Below are 19,437 nucleotides of genomic sequence, written 5' to 3'. Positions count from 1 at the left end.
AAATCATAGTTATTTCAATTTTCATGACTGTATAGTAAACCAAGAACATTCGTATGTTGTAAATACAAAAGGTGGACGTGCCTTAATCAAGTTTGTTGCTGCTGTGCGATCAGGATCATTTGATTTCAAGGCTTCTATTGAGAAGCTGAAGGATCAAAGCAATTGGTCACGTTGGAAAAAGTAAATCACCTCACCTTACTGCTGGAATTTGACTGGGAAGCCGTAAAAAAGATCTTCAAATACTTGAAGGGGACCCGGAGATACGACGCTCAAGATCTGGGGTTGTTACTAATTGTGGTGGAGCTGCCATTACATGGATGAGTCGCAAGCAACCAATCGTGGCATTGAGCACAATGAAGCTGAATATGTGGCTGCACGTGAAGGCGCGAAGGAAATTGTGTGGCTAAGTAGGTTGCTGAACGAAATAACAAGCCTGTCTCGGTTACCCATTAATTACTACCACTACAATGACATTCATAATTATACTCTTTGCTTCTGTGAGCCAAATATAAAACTATGAAAGGTTCAAAGGACCAAACAGTGTAACTTAAGTGTTGTTCTAAACAATGGGTTCAATATGAAGGTAGTATTAGAAAATTAAGGCCCGTTTTGTCGGATTTAAAAATTTGATGAAAAGTTAATCCTTCCTTAAACACTTTTCTTCCTTTTTCTTTTGAAATTCCGTGATTTCAGATGAGTCGCTGATAGCTTCTCACTACTAATATTTAGTTGCCTTACTCCATACCTCTTCTTCCCTCGATCCATCCTTCACTAATGTTTCCTCGCCGTTTAAAATTCTTATGAAATTCAAACGCATTAGCCTTGTAGCATCGGCCCACTCACAGGACTGCCCATCCCTCGAAGCTGGGAAAACCACAAAAAAAGGGATTCAGATGTCTGCTCGTAGGCACCTTACTTCAAAGTCTTTCGACTAGGAACATTACCTTCACTTTCCAACACACCCACAATTTGCGCGACTGCGACTAACACCAACAGAGCGAGTTCAGACCCAACTGTATCTAGAATGTTTCATCTTCCCCCTCCCACTATATGACTGCTCGACCTAGCAACAGCCAGTAGACGCCAGTAGAGGCGTCTACGGCTCCACCCTGTTTGTTACTGTATAAACAAATAACAATCGCGACTCCCCGTACATGTCTCGCTATTGAGACCTTCAATTATGTTTGTTATTTTTGAATTACAGGCTCGGTTAACCTGGAATATCGATTAACCGAGACTCGGATAACCGGGAATTTAATGTATCATATTCGGTTTTAGGAATTCCAACATATTTGAATACTTGACGATATATATTTAACATACTGATTACTATTAAGACTACAACACTTTAGCTCCTTCGAGCTAAATATGGAGACTTGCAAAAGGATCGAAAGGCCATACCATATGATAATTGTTTTATTATTAGTAGTAAATAGTTAAGTGTCAAATGGTGTTATGGTGCTAGTGTAGTGAATAGTGTGTTCAGTATAAATATCACCAAGGGTCCCAAAAATTCCAACTTAGAGAAACACTTGACAGTATCAACCGAATACCATTTTTCTATTTTGGCTTCCAATATTTTTTTTTCATTCAAAGTTAAAGGTGTGATGATTCAATATACATATTTTGGTATTTGGTTTGGAGGTAAATGAAACAAATATAATAATAAAAAAAGTATATTTACATAAATTAAATAATTAAAATAAAGACCATTTACAGAAGTTTCCTTGTACAAAGAAGCAGTTTATTCCGTTATAAAAATACTAAGAAAAATAATCGACCATCACAGATTCTTTCAACTTGTGTTGGAGAAAATATAAGAAAACATTTACGTAAATCTTCAATATACATTCGCAGTAAATGGAGTAAAAAAATTATGAATCGGTTTTATCATTGGCTGAATTGATTTTGTTTAAATGTTTATTTTCTCACATATTCTCTGGAAATTTGACAATAAGGTAGTATCGATATAATACTGCCCATTTTTTACTTCTGATGCCTTTGTGGCTTTGAACATTACATTTAGTGAGCGGACAGTCCGTCGATGTAAACCATCGCTATTTGAAGATTTTATCCAACTAGAGTATTTAAATGGAAACTGAGAGAGACAATTTATGGATACACATATTTTTAAAACAAATTCACGATTTGACAACATTGTTCTTTCTAAAAACAATTCCTAAACTTGTTTTCCAAAAAGGCTTCTCCACACCTTTTGCACGGTGATATAAAAACTGGCATATTGGAAACTTTGACCGTTGTATTTGCTATTTCCTCTTGCAGCAATAATAAGAATGCAAAAAATAGTCTTATTTACATACTTGAAGCGATTAGTGCATGATATGCATCAAGGTTGTAATTAATTCAATTTACGTTAGTACAGACTCTGGTTCACAGATGTCGCCATAAGCATAAGTTCCAGACAAGATTTAGCAGACAACTTTCATTAACTCTATAAGAAGAGGTTAACTTCCTTTGTGATTTAAAGAAATTAAATGACTAAAAGTTTAAGAGGCATAAAATTAGTCACATGACAGTACGCTATTATAAATTGGCTATCAAAACAGTCTGTCGGTATATCCTATAATCTAAGCTTTAGCTATAAATAGTAATGGTAAAAGTAAGGGTGATGCTTTTGGTAAACGATTTTGACTGAAGGAAAAGACGGTAGAGGCCCAGAAGAAGCTGTTACCTATGTTTTATAATTTGCAGAAACTATTAATATTGAAAAAGACCATTTAATAGCATGGAGCAATTGTACCAGACGAGTTTAACCCTTAATTTGGTAACGAATTTATTGATTAAAAAAAATTTTTTATTAAATTGTTCTTTAAGGTCTAAATAAGCCAATTTTGAAGTTTGAAAAACTTGGGTTCATTTTTGGATGAGGAGCAATATGTATCTTGTAGGATACATTGCCAAATAAGCTGGTTTAAGGTTGGCGGCCGAAGTAATGAAAACAGCAATAGAGAGGTCCATCATTGTCTCATCCTTTGACACTTCTGGAGCTTGTGATGCATCCTCTGTATCAGAACGTTCTTCAACGTATACATCTATCATACATAATGAAAGAATATAGCCAGCTCTTGAAGTATTATACTCCATTGTTTGAATTTGAAAAAGCTGAATTCAGATGATAAATAATAGTATATTGACTGAAAACTTATCCAACCGGAGGTCGATGCCATTTCTTTGGATGATGCTGATTTCACTGTTCCAATTTGCAAAATAAACAAACTTTCACTTCAAGTGTGTGTTGGAAACTGATTGAGGTTACTTTACAAGGCCTAAAGAGACGATGAGGTAGATAATGGAACTAAAATAAAGGTGATAAATTTAAACAAAAAATCAGGGAAAGTCATGTATCTTGTAAGTTACACTGCCAAATTAAGGGTTAAGAGTTCTATCATAAACAGGTTGTCATAGTCTGATGATTACAGATTCTTTACCACTTCACATTCCCAAACTGGTTGTATGAGTATCAGACTTTTCTTTTTCCATAATATTAACAATACTCCATTTATAGATACTTATTTTTAAGACAGAGACGTATTGAATAATTTTTTATGTATGATCAGATGACATAATTTTATTGTGGTCGACGAACTGACCGCTCATCACGATGAGTATCCAAAGAACCAAGGCTTTAAACTGTAATCACATCTAAAGCAACTTATTTTTTTACTAATATGTCAATACATTCATATGCCATGCGCTTTACTGTCTTTTGAACTTCCGCCAAAAGTTATTGACAATTTTAATTGTTATAATCCCCTGATATGGATATGTCAATGTAAGCGATATTTAGACACTATAATAGTTAGGAATATATTCGTTCAGTTATAGATGAAGATTGCAAAATATAACAACTTATCTTCTATTTTGACGCTTTGTGCAAGAAAGATCACTTCAAAGTAACCCCCGTTCTTACACCAGTGTCTATTTTAACCAAAGACTAGATACTCCATCATGGTTTTTAACACTAATTCACTTTACACTATATTTAAAAAGTATCTTTACAGGGCGGTGCAAGGAATTCTCTCTTAATAACGTTCATAGATTGTATGTTCGCGTTTTCTGGTAATAGCGTAGTGGATCTATTGTGTCTAAGATGGCTTCGAACAAGATGTCCAGCTGCTAGAGCAGCCATCAGTGAAAGTTCTCCTGCTAGGACCAAACCGCATACTATCCTAGCCAATTGATCAGCATTTGCACCTGGATTTTCAGGATGTGCTCCTTTAACACCTAACATGTTCAAACAAGCTGCCTGAGGGGGAAGCACAGTACCTCCACCGACTGTACCTATTTCCAAAGATGGCATCGTGCATGACATATAGAGATCTTCCCCATTTGATCCGCAGGGCTCCATTAGTGTCATACAGTTACTGCTACTCACATTCTGGGCTGGATCTTGACCTGAAAAATATTTATGACAGTAATTCTAATTGTAATTGAAAATAATAAATTAATTACCTGTTGCTATAAATACTGCAGTGACTATGTTAGCTGCATGGGCATTGAATCCTCCTATACTTCCTGCTATAGCGGACCCAATCATATTTTTGGAATAATTGACATCTACTAGGGCGCTTACTGTTGTTTTTAATACTGTGCTTACTATTTTTGCTGGCACGATAGCTTCACATACAACAGATTTACCACGACCTTCAATCCTAAAAAATTGAAATTGAATGAAATGCGGTACTAAATATAAAATCATTAATAGAATTTCGAAATATTTTTCACTAGATGGTGCAGTATATCCCTCATCATTATTTATTATAAAATTTGCAACTTTTGTCTGTTTGCAATAAATTCAAAAGGAATGAACGTAGACCATAAAGCCGGTCCTGTTCTGTTAATATAATCTAAGTTTTTTCTCTTTCAAGAAGGTATATGTTTTTTTTATAGGGCGGCTTTTTCTTTGTATTAATTTTACAAGTTGATTACATTAGGTGGTAACTTTTTTTTATAGAAACGGCATTCTAGAATCCGAGTTATAATTATGTAGAAATAATGGATTTATTCAGTTTAGTTTTCCCATAATATGAATTCTAATGTTAAATTTGAATTGTATAAAACAAGTTTATATTGGAATCGATTTGTTTTTCATTTTAATTAGTTAATTATGGAATATTTCTTAGGTTGAGTATATGAGGAAAACTAAAGTGAAAGCATCTCTGGGATGTTTGAAAATTTTTTAGCAAAAATTAACTTCTAAAAATTCAAGAAAAATGAAGATTCTCTCACCAATTAACAGCAGCTGATTTCTTATCAGTACAAAAGTTTCCACTAAGACTTAATATCTCCATATCAGGAAACTCGTTCTGTACAAACTTCAATGAAATTTCTGTTCCTTTTGAAAGCATATTCATACCCATAGCATCCCCTGTTTTGGCAACAAAACGGATAAAAAGGTATCTTCCTGCTATTCTTATCATGATTTTAGTCAATCTTGCGAATCTACTACTAGAATCGAATTGTTCCTTCATTAATGCAAAATTTTCTGGATTTTCTATCCATTTCATAGCAGCACTGAAAAATTTTAAAAAATAATATAACAAATATCGATTTTTTGTTTATCATAATTTCTCAAACCTTGCTTTAGCTAAAGATGGGAATCTAACCACAGGCCCTCTAGTCATTCCATCTCCAACAATCCTTGATGTAACACCACCTATTTTCAAAGCTCTACATCCTCTGTTGGTACTAGCTACTAGGCATCCTTCAGTTGTTGCCATGGGTACGTACAATTCTTGAGTGTCCAATAATAAAGGTCCCGCATATCCTACAGGTATTGGCATGTAACCAATAACATTTTCACAGCAAGCTCCCATAACCTAAAATTGAAAAATACTCAAAAATTCACTCAATTTCCCGGTGTTCACAGCTTTTTTTTTTCGATTTTCCACACATTACTGATTTGTATTTTATACAATTTTTTAGCATTATTTATTATATCAATTGAAAAAATTGTATATATATAAATGCTGAGTCGAATTCAATAATTCAAGGTCATAAACATACCTTACTGTAATCGTAGTTTTTAAATGGTAAATCTAATAAGTGATTTTTGAAATTTGCGTCTTTAGCCAACATTTTTCTTCTTATCCTAACGCCCCTTTCCGGATTATCGACGGCTTTCTCTATCTGATATCCAGGAATATGTTTATTTTGTACTAACAGAATTACTTCTTCGTCTGTAAGGGTGACAGCACCCAAATCGGAATCATTATATATGGACAAACATTCTTCTAAACTTCTACACAGTTCGCTTTCGTTGATATCGTCGTTCAAGAGCTGACTAGAATCTATTTGACAGAATGAGGTTTGTACTGATTTGTCTTCATACTCTACATCATCTGAAAAATAAAATGTTTCTATTTAATTTGGAATATTTTTCAAAATTAAGTCCTCTTCGTTGTTTAGAGAGAAAGATACACTAATGACAAAGCCCCTACATTCACCAATAGCTTCTGATACTAGAATTGATAATACATTGATCAATAACTTTATTACATCCAATCCAATCACATACAGTTTCTTCTCTATCCCATTTTCACTGAAACCGATCACAAAGTTACCTAAATTCTAATCATTAGATGTTTTAAAAGAAAATCCCTTTTCCTTTGCTGCTTGGTCATTTGTACTGAACACACTGTTTTCACTACTACTATACCAACACTCACAATTACACTGTTTGTTGTGTTCCTTCAGTCTCTGAAGATGATAACTTGGATATCGAAACGCGTGTCACACAGTGTAATTGTGAGTGTTGGTTTAGTGTGTGAACAGTGTATTCAGTATGAATATCACCTTCGGTTCCAGAAATTCCAACTTACTTAGAGGAAACATTTTTTTTCATAATATATTGTAAATATAAAGTAGTAAAATAAGTGCAAAATTTTATGAGTGTGTAATGGGCTTAAAACTCGTGTAAAGAAACTATACTTCTTCTAAAGCCCATTCATAGCATGCTACTTAAGAAAACGTGTCCTATTTTTAAAGAAATTGCATAACGTGCTGCCTACATTTAGAGGCATCACTATGTCAATACTAAATAATACCTCGCTAATGCTAAATGTTTTTTAATTGACTAAATTTGTGTAAATAGACCAAATAAAGTGTTACGTAAATAAAAATTTGATTTTAATTTAATTAAACCAATAAGTTTAAGTTTTGTTCTCTCGCACGTGTATGTTATGAGATTTCATTACGTGCATATTATTGTTAAATGTCATTTACAAGGAATGTTGACAGTGCGATTTTTGACGTTTACAGACATGGGCGTAGAAAAACTTAAATAAATAAACAGCTGAGCATTTGTCAACAATCTGACGTTCTGGATTTGTGAATATCTCAAATTGTTCTCTCAATTATTCGAAAAATGTACTAAATTAATTTATGTCAAACTAAATTCCAGTGAAGGTGATTGGACTTATTTATGGTATTATATAAAAATTTTCGAGCTTACAGGTACGTCTGGTAAAGGAATACCCTGATATGTACATGATTAAAACATTTCTATGTATGTTTTGGTATTTTTAAAAAATGATTCTGGTAATTTTTGAATGTATTTATATAATTCGTCTGTGTCTTTGAAACTAGCAAATTTTTCAATATTTTGTGATAAGACTGCCTTGAGAATCTACAACGGGTTGCTGCTACAGGTCCGCCAAATAAAACTAGAACGATTTTACAAAATGTTTGTGTAGTGTTACCCACTTTCTAGATTTCCTTGTAGTGTTAATCGTATTTACGCCTATTTTCTTATTTGTTATTTTGGTGCATATAAAAATCACTATAAATGTATTCACGGTGTTCTAATCAAAATTTTGTTTGGTAGAAGTTAAACTAATATGATCAATATCAATTTAATAAATACTTACCACTGAAAGAGCTTGATTTTTCATCACTATCACTCCTACCCAAAATAAATGTTTCAGGTCTGAAAATGTGAGTCTGAGGTAAATACTTGCTCTGGAGTTTCTCATTAAGCTTGACGAATTCGCTATTTGTGTCTGTTTCCAAGTTTTCTGACATGGACACTTTGATTTTTTCGGTAAACTCTTCTTTGTTTTCAAAGAAGATAAATTTTACTACCAAGGCAAGCAACAATACCAATATCACTATATGGTCAGCACTTAGAGTCATCCATCTAAAAACAAAACAAGAATTTAAATACTAGGAAGATCAACATGTCGCTGCTTCGTTTGGAAAAACTCTGTAATTTAATTTTCGATATGTTGTGTTGACAAAACCATGAAATATTTTGAATCATATAAGATATTTCAAATTAATCTTTATTGTTTGCAAAATTAAAGTTGTAATATGAGAAAGAAATGTGGAATTAAGACGGATATAAAATTCTATTTACACTTAGAAGAACCCCAAAAATTTATAAGAAAATAATATTTTTCAATGTAATTAAACATGATAAATATATTTTAACTATAAGATATGATGAATTTATTTTATATATCAAACAAAAGGTTAGTTCCAAACAAAAATCCGAACTTCAATCAACTTTATACAGTAGATAAGCAAAATATAAAAAATAACTTTTGATTTATTGATGATTTGAATTTAAAATGATCAAATAAGACTCACTTCATAATATATCCATGTAAAGCATTTTCTTCTGTTCGATTTAGAGTGATATGTTGTTCCACAACTAATGATCCAATATCATCAGTATCCTCTTCTTTGAATGGCCAACGACTAAAACCAATAAGTATGTTTTGAAGAAATAATAACTCCCGGTATTACCTCACTGCTTAATCTCACAAAACATCTCTTAAATAACAATATATATGGTAAAAATAAGTTAAAAAAGGTCAAGAGCTTGTAAATATTAAGTAGCTATTCAAATCGTTGCTATTTACAGCTTCATTCATTGATATTTAAATTTTTTTTCAGTGGGAACTTACCTGTGCGCATGGACTAACATTAAGCCTGCTGACATTATCAATTTCACCCGTTGTACAACGGGATTTGATTTATGATCCTCTTCACGAAAAGCTTTAGCAATTAGACTTTGCTTGTTGGAATACATTCCAGTACTTCGAGACAACTAAAAAAAATATTATACGATTTTGTACCTTGCACAGCTCAAATATTGTTGAATGGATCGGGATTTAATAACCTATAGTCTGCAGCTTAATCAAAATATGTTATATCAAATAACCGATTGTCGGGTATTTTGGTAGACTCCCGTATCAATCCGGTGACGGGTGATGGTGAGGTTTAGTATATAAGATGGGAAAATAGAATATAAAATTGCGGAAACAGCTATCCCAATATGACTTTTTGACCTTTATAATGTACTCTAGACTTATCAAACTCGCACGAAGAAGACGAAAAATGTATAAACATTGTAATGAACGTTTAATCACATACATATCCAAATTGATAAAGGTTCTTGACATTGCGTAATCTGTGGTTCTGGGTTCGAATCTACAACTCTAAATTGATTGGTAATCGTTCGTACTTCATATATAGCCGAAAAATATGAGGTGAAGTTGTATCATATTGATGAAAAAGGTCGTTTGTAACCAAACAAATGCCGTCTTATGGTATCAAGAAGATGGATAAGCCCCATACATCTTAAAGAAGAGTTTAGTGCAGCGTCAAGTTCCTGGTTCGAGGGACATAGACTAATCCTAAGAAGTATATACAGTTTCGCGAATGAAGACTCGTATGTAAAAGGGCTTGTGCAAAAGCAGTCGTACCTAAATCAGCAGAGTGAAAGGGGTAGATTAGAAGTCCGGGTCCTGTAGTGCATATAGATGAGGTTAAATCTGGCAGGTGCAAGCTCCATAAAAAATAAGTTGCTGAAGGACACCAGTTGTTGGGATCATCGAGGATGGCTCAGAAGATTTTAGATTGGAAAGTTTGTACAAAAATCGCCGATATAGAGAGACATTGATCCCACTTACAGTTGGGGTGCTTACAACTGCTTGTCAGAATACCTTTATCTCCATAAGATAATGATGAGAGTTCATGTTTCAGGAAGAATTACATATTCCAAGAATTGAAGCTTTATGGCGATCGATGCCTGTATTTTTCCGTAGATGTAATGGTGCACGAAAAATTAAATAGATAATTTTCAATTGTTAGATTGAACTGTAGACTTATTGTAAATAAAGAAAATACAATTTTTAGGTTAGGTTAGGTTAGGTCAGGTTAGGCTCGTTCTAGGTGTCGTTTTTAACTCTCTGATTTATTTAAAGCTATTTCTTCTCAAATTATACCTTTTTCTGTTCTATTACATCCACTTCCGTCACCGGCATTATAAGAAATCTTAGTGGAATTTTTATTATATCGTATAAAGGTTAGAACTGATAGTATAAAAGATCTATGAAATACCGTCATTTGTCAGGTTAGGGAATTACAAAGTATTATAAATAAATGTGGATAAAATAATTCAAAATTAATAATTTCTATTATTAAAAAGGAACTTTGCCCTTTTCTTATATATCATTATAATAAATGAGTGAGAATTTAGAAAACGTTCAAGAAATATTCTAGGTTAACTAATTTCACTTGTTTTTAATAGAGAAGGTGAGATATTCACATCAACATTTTATGTAATCGATGTATATCGAAATAAATGTCTTGTGACATCAAACGAAAAATTCACGAAAGTAAAACAAATTGCGTTACATCTACGGTCGATTTGTGGACTATAAAATATCTAACTCCTTATAAAGTTTGCAGCACACCTATTTTAGATTTTATAGTATACGTAATCTTCTTTTAGATCCATACACTTTTTCCAGCGATGTTCAATAAGTACGATACCATTTTTATAATAAGAATCGTCAAAATAGCCGTTAACTGCGACATCATTTATTCATTGTTGTAAAATCTTTGAGCACCGAGATATTTTTTCAAGTTTGGGAAAGAAAATAATCCGAAGAGGCTAAATCTGACGAATAGGGAGCATGAGGTAGCAATTCAAACTGCAAATCATTAATTATGAGCATTGCAATAACGGATGTGTGAGCTGGTGTATTGTCTTCTAAGCAAATGCGGCCGTTTTTGCTTTATTACTTCGCTCAAACTACAATAAGTTCGCCGTTTTTGTTCCATTATGAGCAAACGCGTCACCCTTCTAGTGCACAGTTTTCTCATGTACAAATTTTCAGTTAATATGAGATTTACTGCACTTTTTGAAATGTCTATTATGACTGCTAGCTCACACACTTCCATAAGATTATCATCCAGTACCGCTTTGTGGATTTTCTTCAACATCTCTGGAGTCGTCGCCTCATTTGGTCGACCACCGAGGTGCTGGTCGTACGGCCTCTGCTACCCAATATTTTAATGTTGATAACGAAGGAACAATCTCACCCAGAGTAGAATCTAGTTCAGCTTTGTTCACTATTGATGGCTGCCATACAAATACTTAACAACATGGTTCAAACTTGGAACATATGCTGAACAGATTATGTGGTATTTTTCAAGCAACTACCGCCATCTCTAGGTGAGGCCAGATACTTAATCTTAATTCTTAACGTAATGAAAGTTGAGTTGGTCTAATGTACCATTGGCATCTTAATTTCATGTATTCATTCATTTACATGATCGAGATACTAGAAGGACATTAATCTGATCTATTAGACGATAAATTTTTAAACAATATTTTTGAGTAACTTGCTTTTCAAACTTGGAACATATGCTGAACAGATTATGTGGTATTTTTTAAGCAACTACCGCCATCTCTAGGTGATGCCAGATACTGAATCTTAATTCTTAACGTAATGAAAATTGAGGTGGTCTAATGTACCATTGGCATCTTAATTTCATGTATACATTCATTTACATGATCGAGATACTAGGACATTAACCTGATCTATTAGACGATAAATTTTTAAACAATATTTTTAAGTAATTAGCTTTTGCAAGCTATAGGTTAATAGCAACAGTGGAAAAAATTGTAATTTAGGTGTTTACCTCTAATGTGAGAGAAAGACATGCCGGATAAAACGTCATAAAAACCATGTAATTAACTAGAACTGATAAGCAAGCAAAATATGACAGCATTTCTAACCGATGTACTCCTAAAAATAAAATAACACTACACATAATGCTGTAGGAAATAAAATCAAAGCAAAACCAAATATTACGGTATACCACTTCTGGAATAACTAATATCGTAGGAACATGGTTTTGAAAGTCTTCAACAGCTTCTGGAGGTGATGAAAATCGCTGTCCGCGCATCTTTTGTTTGACAATGGTGCTCTGCTTTGCTACTTATCAACGCTACCTATTGTTCGATTATGAAACCTTAAATAGCAACCCTCGTATATTCTATGTAATAGATTTTAAAACGTTATCAATTGGTAATAACTGCCCGCCGCCAATTTTAGCCTTTTTATGCGCACATCAGAAATCAATCACATATAGACCACGTGTCAATCTCACGGTCTTCTATACAGGTCTTAAAACGAAGGTAGTGGGGGTGGTTCATTTACCAGCTTAGTTATTTCACTCTGGGGGCGCTAGATCGGCGTGGTGATCCATCCCTAGATAGCAGCGCCGAGCCAAGGCTATTTTAAGCACTTAAAACCCGGACAACATGAGAACCACTCCGCTCTTTTGAAATTGGTCTCTGTTTTAGCACTTGTATGTGAGAATGTGGTCAAGGTAATACTGTAGCGGTCATATGGTTACGTAAGATTTTAAATACATAAATTTTTGTTTCAGAATAAGCATATCGGTCTAACTATAGAGTTTAAATGTTTCAATAGGCCTACGAATCAGCTCCTCGTAGTTAATATATATAATTATTGCAGTAATTGAAGATTGTCACCGTTATTTAGTTCTGGAAATACAATTTACGTTTGTCTTACAGTTACTGTTTCTCTTTTCCACCTTGATGCTGTTGTCGTAGGAACATGGTTTTAGAAGTCTTCAACAGCTTCTTGAGGTGTCCGCGCATTTTTGGTTTGGCAGAGGAAAACAAGAAAAAAACATTAAGTGATAGATCGGGTGAATCGGAACAATGAGATATCAAATATTCCCTTTTTTACGTGATTTATGGGAGTTGGAATGCGGAATCCATCTTTAATATTTCTTTTCCACATGCCAATCTTCTTTAATAATGTTGCGCAAAGCATCGATGTTTCTCGGAATGACAACCGATTTGAACCGATTTTCTAGGTATTCTTCAAAGCATTTCCCTTGCAGCTTCTTCACTGTAAATGTTACATGAAACGGATCGAGAGAATTAGCTGGTGATCAACAGTTTCAACTCTTTTACAGTTGGTGAATCTCAATCAGCTACTACATTGAAATTTTTGATATTAATATAACTAAATGATTACCAGACAACGTTCCAACACCAATTACCAACGTTTCGACTATAGTATCCAAAGTAATAGTAGGTCCTAAAAGTGCCATTCCTTTCGCAATGTTTGTTTTTACTTCGTTCTGATTTGAAGCATTCAAAGCAAATTGTGCTAGCATGGCTGCTTTGGATAAGTCAATTAGTAGTAAGAAAAAGAATAATGCATCTCTAGAAATAAATGTTTTCATTATATATCAGGTATTTTTTCTTATTTTTATAACTTACTTAAGATCGGCGACGTTGATACGAAGAATTTTTAATACTGTTGAAGTAAATATAAAACTAGAACATACTGTGAATAACCCCGCTATTCCTGAAACGAAGACAATTTTTTTTACTTCTAATATATTATGATTATTTTGCAGACCTAAATAATCGATGAAAATATTAAAATTTTATTTAAAAATTACTAAAACCATGAAAAATATTGTAGGTGCTGCTTGCGGGGTTGATTGTTCGATATAAAAAATTTTATAATTCTGAAACCTTTCGAGATATCGATTTATTTTTGACATGAATCAATTCAGAAAAAATATGTCTAAATAACTGTTTGTAATGGATTATTTCAGTTTCATATTTGTGAGATATATACAGGGTTAAATTTGGAATAATTTTTTTTTTTGAAAAATAACACTATATAAATTTATAGTTCCTACAGATAGGAAGTGACAACGTTGTAATACAAGTAAATAGGAAGGAGAACGTTGATACTATCATAGAAAAAATACAACAGCCCTTTTGTGATCACAAAAAGAGAATTATATAACCTAAAGCTCTGGAACTATAAAATCATTTTATTTCAGATTCTGCTGAATTTCTGTAGGGATTTTTTGATACAAAACTTGGATTTTCCGTGAAATTAAACAATTTATCTTGAAATAAACATGTTTTTTGGATCTCTCGGATAAAAAAACATAATATTCCATGGTTCTTCGCTATAATATTAAAAAAAAAAACAGAAATTAAAAATAGATTTGATATACTTATATAAAAAATTCAATATTTCCGAAACCATTTAAGATATCGATTTATTTCTGACATGAATCAATTGAAACTTTCTTCAAAAGCCCTGATATAGGAAAAAAGTTTCCTTTGCAGTGCTACGATTGGGATAATTATATGGTGTTGAGATGGTTTCCTTTGGTATACACTTGCTCACTCTTTATCGCTCTTGAAAATAAATTTGGGGTGTATTGAGTAGGAGGGTAGGTACAGCTGATTTCCTATCGTCGGCTATTGGGCTGATGAAAGAGCTCACTAGAAAAACCGCAGAAAACCCATAACACCGACGAGAGGGAGTCTGGTTCATAGAGAGGTTCGTTGGTTACTTTGTGAATCGGATGGGAACATAATTCATGTGGGGATATTTCAGATATGGTCCTGATATAGGAAAAAATTTCCTCTGGAGGATTGAAATTGTGGTGGTTTTGGGAATTTTTAATACGTTAACTGCCTACCTTGACTTTAGTTCGATCACCGCCGCGAAAGGGGTGAAAAGAAAAATGCAAAAAACTTTTGGAATTGTAATCAACTTTCTTTTTCTTATCATAGGTAAGGGATACAGCTAATGCCGTAGATATTATTCCCAATCGCCGGACATGATGATGTAGCACAACGACATTGTCAAATTTCATTAAATTTATCTATTATCTGTACTTTTGACACATTTGTAATAAAGTTTTATTTTAAAGTCATGAGCAAAACTTGGAATACATAAGAAATTGATACGAGTGGTGAAAATGACACTAAACAAAAGCGAAAACTGGCTAAATGCATGGTAGAGAGGAGTGTTGAGAAAAATTTTTGGAGGGATACGAGTGGAATAAGATGAATGAAGGGAATGCAGACATTAAAAGGTCAGAAAGAGATCGGCTATATAGTAAAGGCGTTGGTTGGGGTATAGCCAGAATGGAAGCAAACAGGAGGGTGGAAAGAGCTTCAGCAAGGGGAGAAGGCGCAAAAAGAAGAAGAGGGCGTCCACGTGGATGCATGTAAGGCTGACTCACAGAAGTTATTGATAGCGAACTGGTGCAATGCAGCCGTGAACAAACAAAGTTGGAGAAAGGCAGTAGAGACTATAAGGTCTGCTGTGCTGTTTTATATATGTAAGTTTAGAACGGCTCTAACAACCGTACTAATGGGATTAGGATCAAAATTTTATACAACATACGTCGTAGTTTATTATTACATGCAAAAGAAAAGAAGGGGGCGCTGTAAAAGTTGTGATTGAAAATAAGTCTCTAAATAATGGTTGGTTGAGGAAAACTATTTCTTAATGTGAAAAATTCATTTATAAAACTTCTGTAATAATGTTTTGGTGGATAAATTGTAACTCGATTATACAGGGGGTCGTTGAAAGTATACAGAAAATGAGGTATGAATAACAAAAGTCAATAATAAAGTTATACTTTTTGGTAGTAGTGAAAATTACGCTTGGAGATTACGTTGTTGTATATGAATAAAATGTAAGAGTAATGATTAGAATAATATCCATTTACTTTCTCCAGTGTTACCTAGAAACCATGACATTGAGTAATTTCACTCAACTTTCTTCATAGATATTATGTATAACAATGTTTAGCAAGCACGACTTATAAGGGATTCAATGAATACTTTATTATAGTGTGTGTTCTACACTAACAAAAAGCATTTTGTCCATCGTAATATCGTAATAAAAATTCTAAAACAAACAATATATTGTTCGTGAAGGAAATATGTGTGGAATTATTATGATTCACATAATTTTTAAATTTACTGGTGAATAAGTTAGCAATAAATATGTAATAAATTTTTTAGCACTGGTCGCTAGTAAAGTTTATATAAATATCTACTCACCCAGTATATATTTTGAACCCAATTTCTGTAATTTGCAAAACTGATAATAAGAATATAACACTGCTAAACATCTAATAACGGTCATTACTATAACATCAGCTGCGTTATATTCAGCCTGAAACAATTGAAAAATATTAAAATAAACAAATTTAAATATGACAAAATCTCGTAAATATCCTGAGTAAATTTCATTTTTCTAAGAATCTTGAATAGAATAAAAGTTATAATAATATATATTTTCTATTCATAAATATTTATAAAACCTAAATAATTGATATTTTACACAGCATACAGCAGTTGGTAGCATTTTTGAGAATTCCGGCAACAACGTCAATTTAAAGCTAAATCATAAAATTTTATAGATCATTCTCTCTGTCTGAAAGTTTGTGTACATATACGTTTCGCCACTAGTGTTAAACAAACACTTATTGAATATTTTTCAATGGCAATGGTAAAACGTTGTGCTTGTAAATGTAGCCCGAATTAAGGCATTCGTTTCTACAGTAACCAGAAACAGTTCGTGACAGTTCGGATTCGGCGCAAAAGATCGGCGGATTTGTATAGGGAAACAAACGCTATTCCTAGTAAACACTTCTTTGCTACACACCATAACCCGATTCATTTTTTTATTATTAATTATAAAAAAAATTATCGATTTAAACGCAGCATTCGACTCAATAGACATAAAAATGATATGGAATAGTGAAAATAGGATTCCCCCGAATCATAATAGAAATAACAGAAGTAATATATGAATGGGTGGGATGGAAATGGTAGGATCTTAGTAAACTTCAGTTTAAACTAGTATTATGATAAAAAAAAATAAAAAAGAAGAGCCATAAATTGGGTAATTGACTATAAATATATGCCGACGATATAGTAATAGTAGTAGATACACATTTAACAACTTGGATGAAAGCGTAGATATATATAAAGACAACATAAGACCTGGGAATAGAAGCAAATACTAATAAATGCGAAATGATGGTAGTAAACCAAGAAAATCTTATAATGAAATGACAAATAATAGATAAAATGACTACATTTAAAAAACTGGCAATAGTTTTCATAAAATAAGGAATAATATACATGAGAGAGCGGATTTGATAACGATAAGTACCTACTTTAGACATAGTACCAGAAGAGATAAAACAACTAAAAAAATAACAGGGAAATGAATATGGGCAGGATATGAAATGAGATAATTGAAGAAATACTCAAACTGGAACCAATAGTAAACATAGTTAGTGGTAAAGACACATAAAGAGAATACCACCACGAAGTAAAAAACCAAAAAACATAAGAAAAGAGAGACCAAGGAAATTCAAAAGGGGAGTGACACCTAAAAGAAAACTACTTGAAATCTGAATTATTTCGAATCTTTTCAATGCTATTCTCAACTCTCAACCTCGGGCGCTATCAGTCGAATTGAGGTTAAGTGAGTGATTTTGAAATTATTGGTTAAAACTTAAGCAGTTTTTGGGGACATTCTGTAATTATTCGGGTGCCTGGATATTATATCTGTATAATCCAGATGAACCTGGAGCATTTGGCTTTGGTAGACAGATATGGACGAAGTTCCTTAATACCCTAAACTTAATTGACACACCTTGTAAATTATATTAGTCGGAAAGAAGAAGAAAATGACAGATTTTGGAATATTACGATAAAAATTCAATCACTTAAATCGGTTTTCAATCACGAATAAATTGATTTAAAAAAGTTACCGACAAGAGAATTTGTTTTTTGTGTTAATTATTAACACCGCTAGGTTCTCTTGGCCCCAATTACTAAAAGAACAATTTGCATAAAATATTTTAGTCAGTTAATATTATTTAATATTATTTTGAATATCGAATAAATTTTGAACATGTGTCATCCTAAGTAGTTGATGACTTAATTTTCATAATTTTAAACATACTGTATTACTTAACACAAAGAGAAAGTGGACGATGCTTCAGTTTCGTTAACATAAGAATTTTAATTTTCTATTTTCTAAAGTAGGTATCGAAATATTAGATAAAGGAAAGAATAACACTGACCAAAGATGAAAAACTGTTAATGTGGTCATGTTTACATCAGGTCATGGTACAAATTAACATATTTATATTTGTTTACATACTAAACTTATTACCGAAATATTAAAAAATGCAAATATATACAAAGATTTCTATCTAATTTTAGTTTTATTAGAAGATTACTACTACTAAAACCAGAATGTAATAGTTGAAACAAAGACATCACATCGTTATGAAACCCAGATTCTCAAATCGTTTGATGTTACATAAAAACATTTCAAATAATTGTGATGAAAACCAGAACCTTGAGGTTCTGGAAGCTCTTAATATGTTCAATTGATATTTGGTGTTTATAACTCTTAAATGACTCGCAAATTAATCCAAAAATCATAGTTTTTCTCATCAAATTGTGAACATAAAAACGATGGTTTGAAATATTGATATTTTTAGGGTCAGGATTCGGAAAAATAATTAAAACAGATTTCAAAAAGTAATAGTTCAAAAATTCATTATAACAGATAAAATCGAGAAGATACACAATTTACAATCAATTCAGCATCAGTTCAGTAATTATACAATACTTAAAACGTATATGTAATAATGTTAGTATTACGTACAGAGTGTTCCAAAAAAAGTGATCCCGTCTCTAGAATAAATAGAAAACTGAAAAATATTTGGGGTTTGCTCAGTGAAAAAAATATTTTAAGCATATGTTTTGGAAGCTGATACATCTAATGAATTCGTTTTTATGTTTGACTCTCATAGAGGGCGCTAGTTACACGGTTAGTACCAAGTTGTATTAAACATAACTTTTTCAATATTAGATTTATTAAACAAAATTTCAAGTGAACTTAAACGTCACTCAATTTTACACCAAAATGGGACTGACTAATAAATAATAATAATAATAATAATAATTAATGACTTTATCAATATATTAATCGGTTATTACTTCATAATTTTCAAATCAAAACATTCCGAAAACGGCAGACAGTATCGAGTTTTATCAAGAGTACATTTTTGGTGTAAAATTAAATGACGTTCAAGTTTACTTGAAATTTCGATTAATAAATCTAATATTGAAAAAGTTATGTTCAATAATACTTGGTACGAACCGTGCAACTAGCGCCCTCTATGAGACTCAGACATAAAAACAAATTCATTTGATGTATCAGCTTCCAAAACATATTCGTATAAACAAGCAAACTCCAAATATTTTTTAGTTTTTCA

General features: G+C 32.5%; 1 protein-coding gene and 1 long non-coding RNA gene across 3 annotated transcripts in view; one reads left to right on the top strand and one right to left on the bottom strand.

The window, feature by feature from the left end:
* Window positions 1–1,662: 1,662 nt before the first annotated feature.
* LOC130898794 (3-hydroxy-3-methylglutaryl-coenzyme A reductase) overlaps window positions 1,663–19,437 on the bottom strand; it is a 72,792-nt gene continuing 55,017 nt past the window's right edge. For both annotated transcript variants that reach the window (XM_057808359.1, XM_057808444.1), the window contains 12 exons: window positions 16,190–16,304; window positions 13,580–13,667; window positions 13,332–13,522; window positions 11,959–12,065; window positions 8,931–9,073; window positions 8,611–8,721; window positions 7,890–8,158; window positions 6,028–6,362; window positions 5,599–5,840; window positions 5,251–5,535; window positions 4,474–4,673; window positions 1,663–4,416 (listed from right to left, as the gene is read on the bottom strand). In XM_057808359.1, the coding sequence (XP_057664342.1) occupies window positions 4,004–4,416; window positions 4,474–4,673; window positions 5,251–5,535; window positions 5,599–5,840; window positions 6,028–6,362; window positions 7,890–8,158; window positions 8,611–8,721; window positions 8,931–9,073; window positions 11,959–12,065; window positions 13,332–13,522; window positions 13,580–13,667; window positions 16,190–16,304 (2,499 nt within the window). In that variant the 3' untranslated portion in view covers window positions 1,663–4,003. The remainder of the gene's footprint in view (window positions 4,417–4,473; window positions 4,674–5,250; window positions 5,536–5,598; window positions 5,841–6,027; window positions 6,363–7,889; window positions 8,159–8,610; window positions 8,722–8,930; window positions 9,074–11,958; window positions 12,066–13,331; window positions 13,523–13,579; window positions 13,668–16,189; window positions 16,305–19,437) is intronic.
* LOC130899145 (uncharacterized) lies at window positions 7,256–12,858 on the top strand. Its single transcript, XR_009059996.1, has 3 exons — window positions 7,256–7,476; window positions 8,920–12,651; window positions 12,712–12,858. It is a non-coding gene; the product is annotated as an uncharacterized LOC130899145 (long non-coding RNA).

The sequence above is a fragment of the Diorhabda carinulata genome, chromosome 1 (genome assembly GCF_026250575.1).
Source record: "Diorhabda carinulata isolate Delta chromosome 1, icDioCari1.1, whole genome shotgun sequence".
NCBI lineage: Eukaryota > Metazoa > Arthropoda > Insecta > Coleoptera > Chrysomelidae > Diorhabda > Diorhabda carinulata.
The sequence above is the reverse complement of the archived record's forward strand: the minus strand, read 5'-3'. Positions and strand labels throughout refer to the sequence as shown.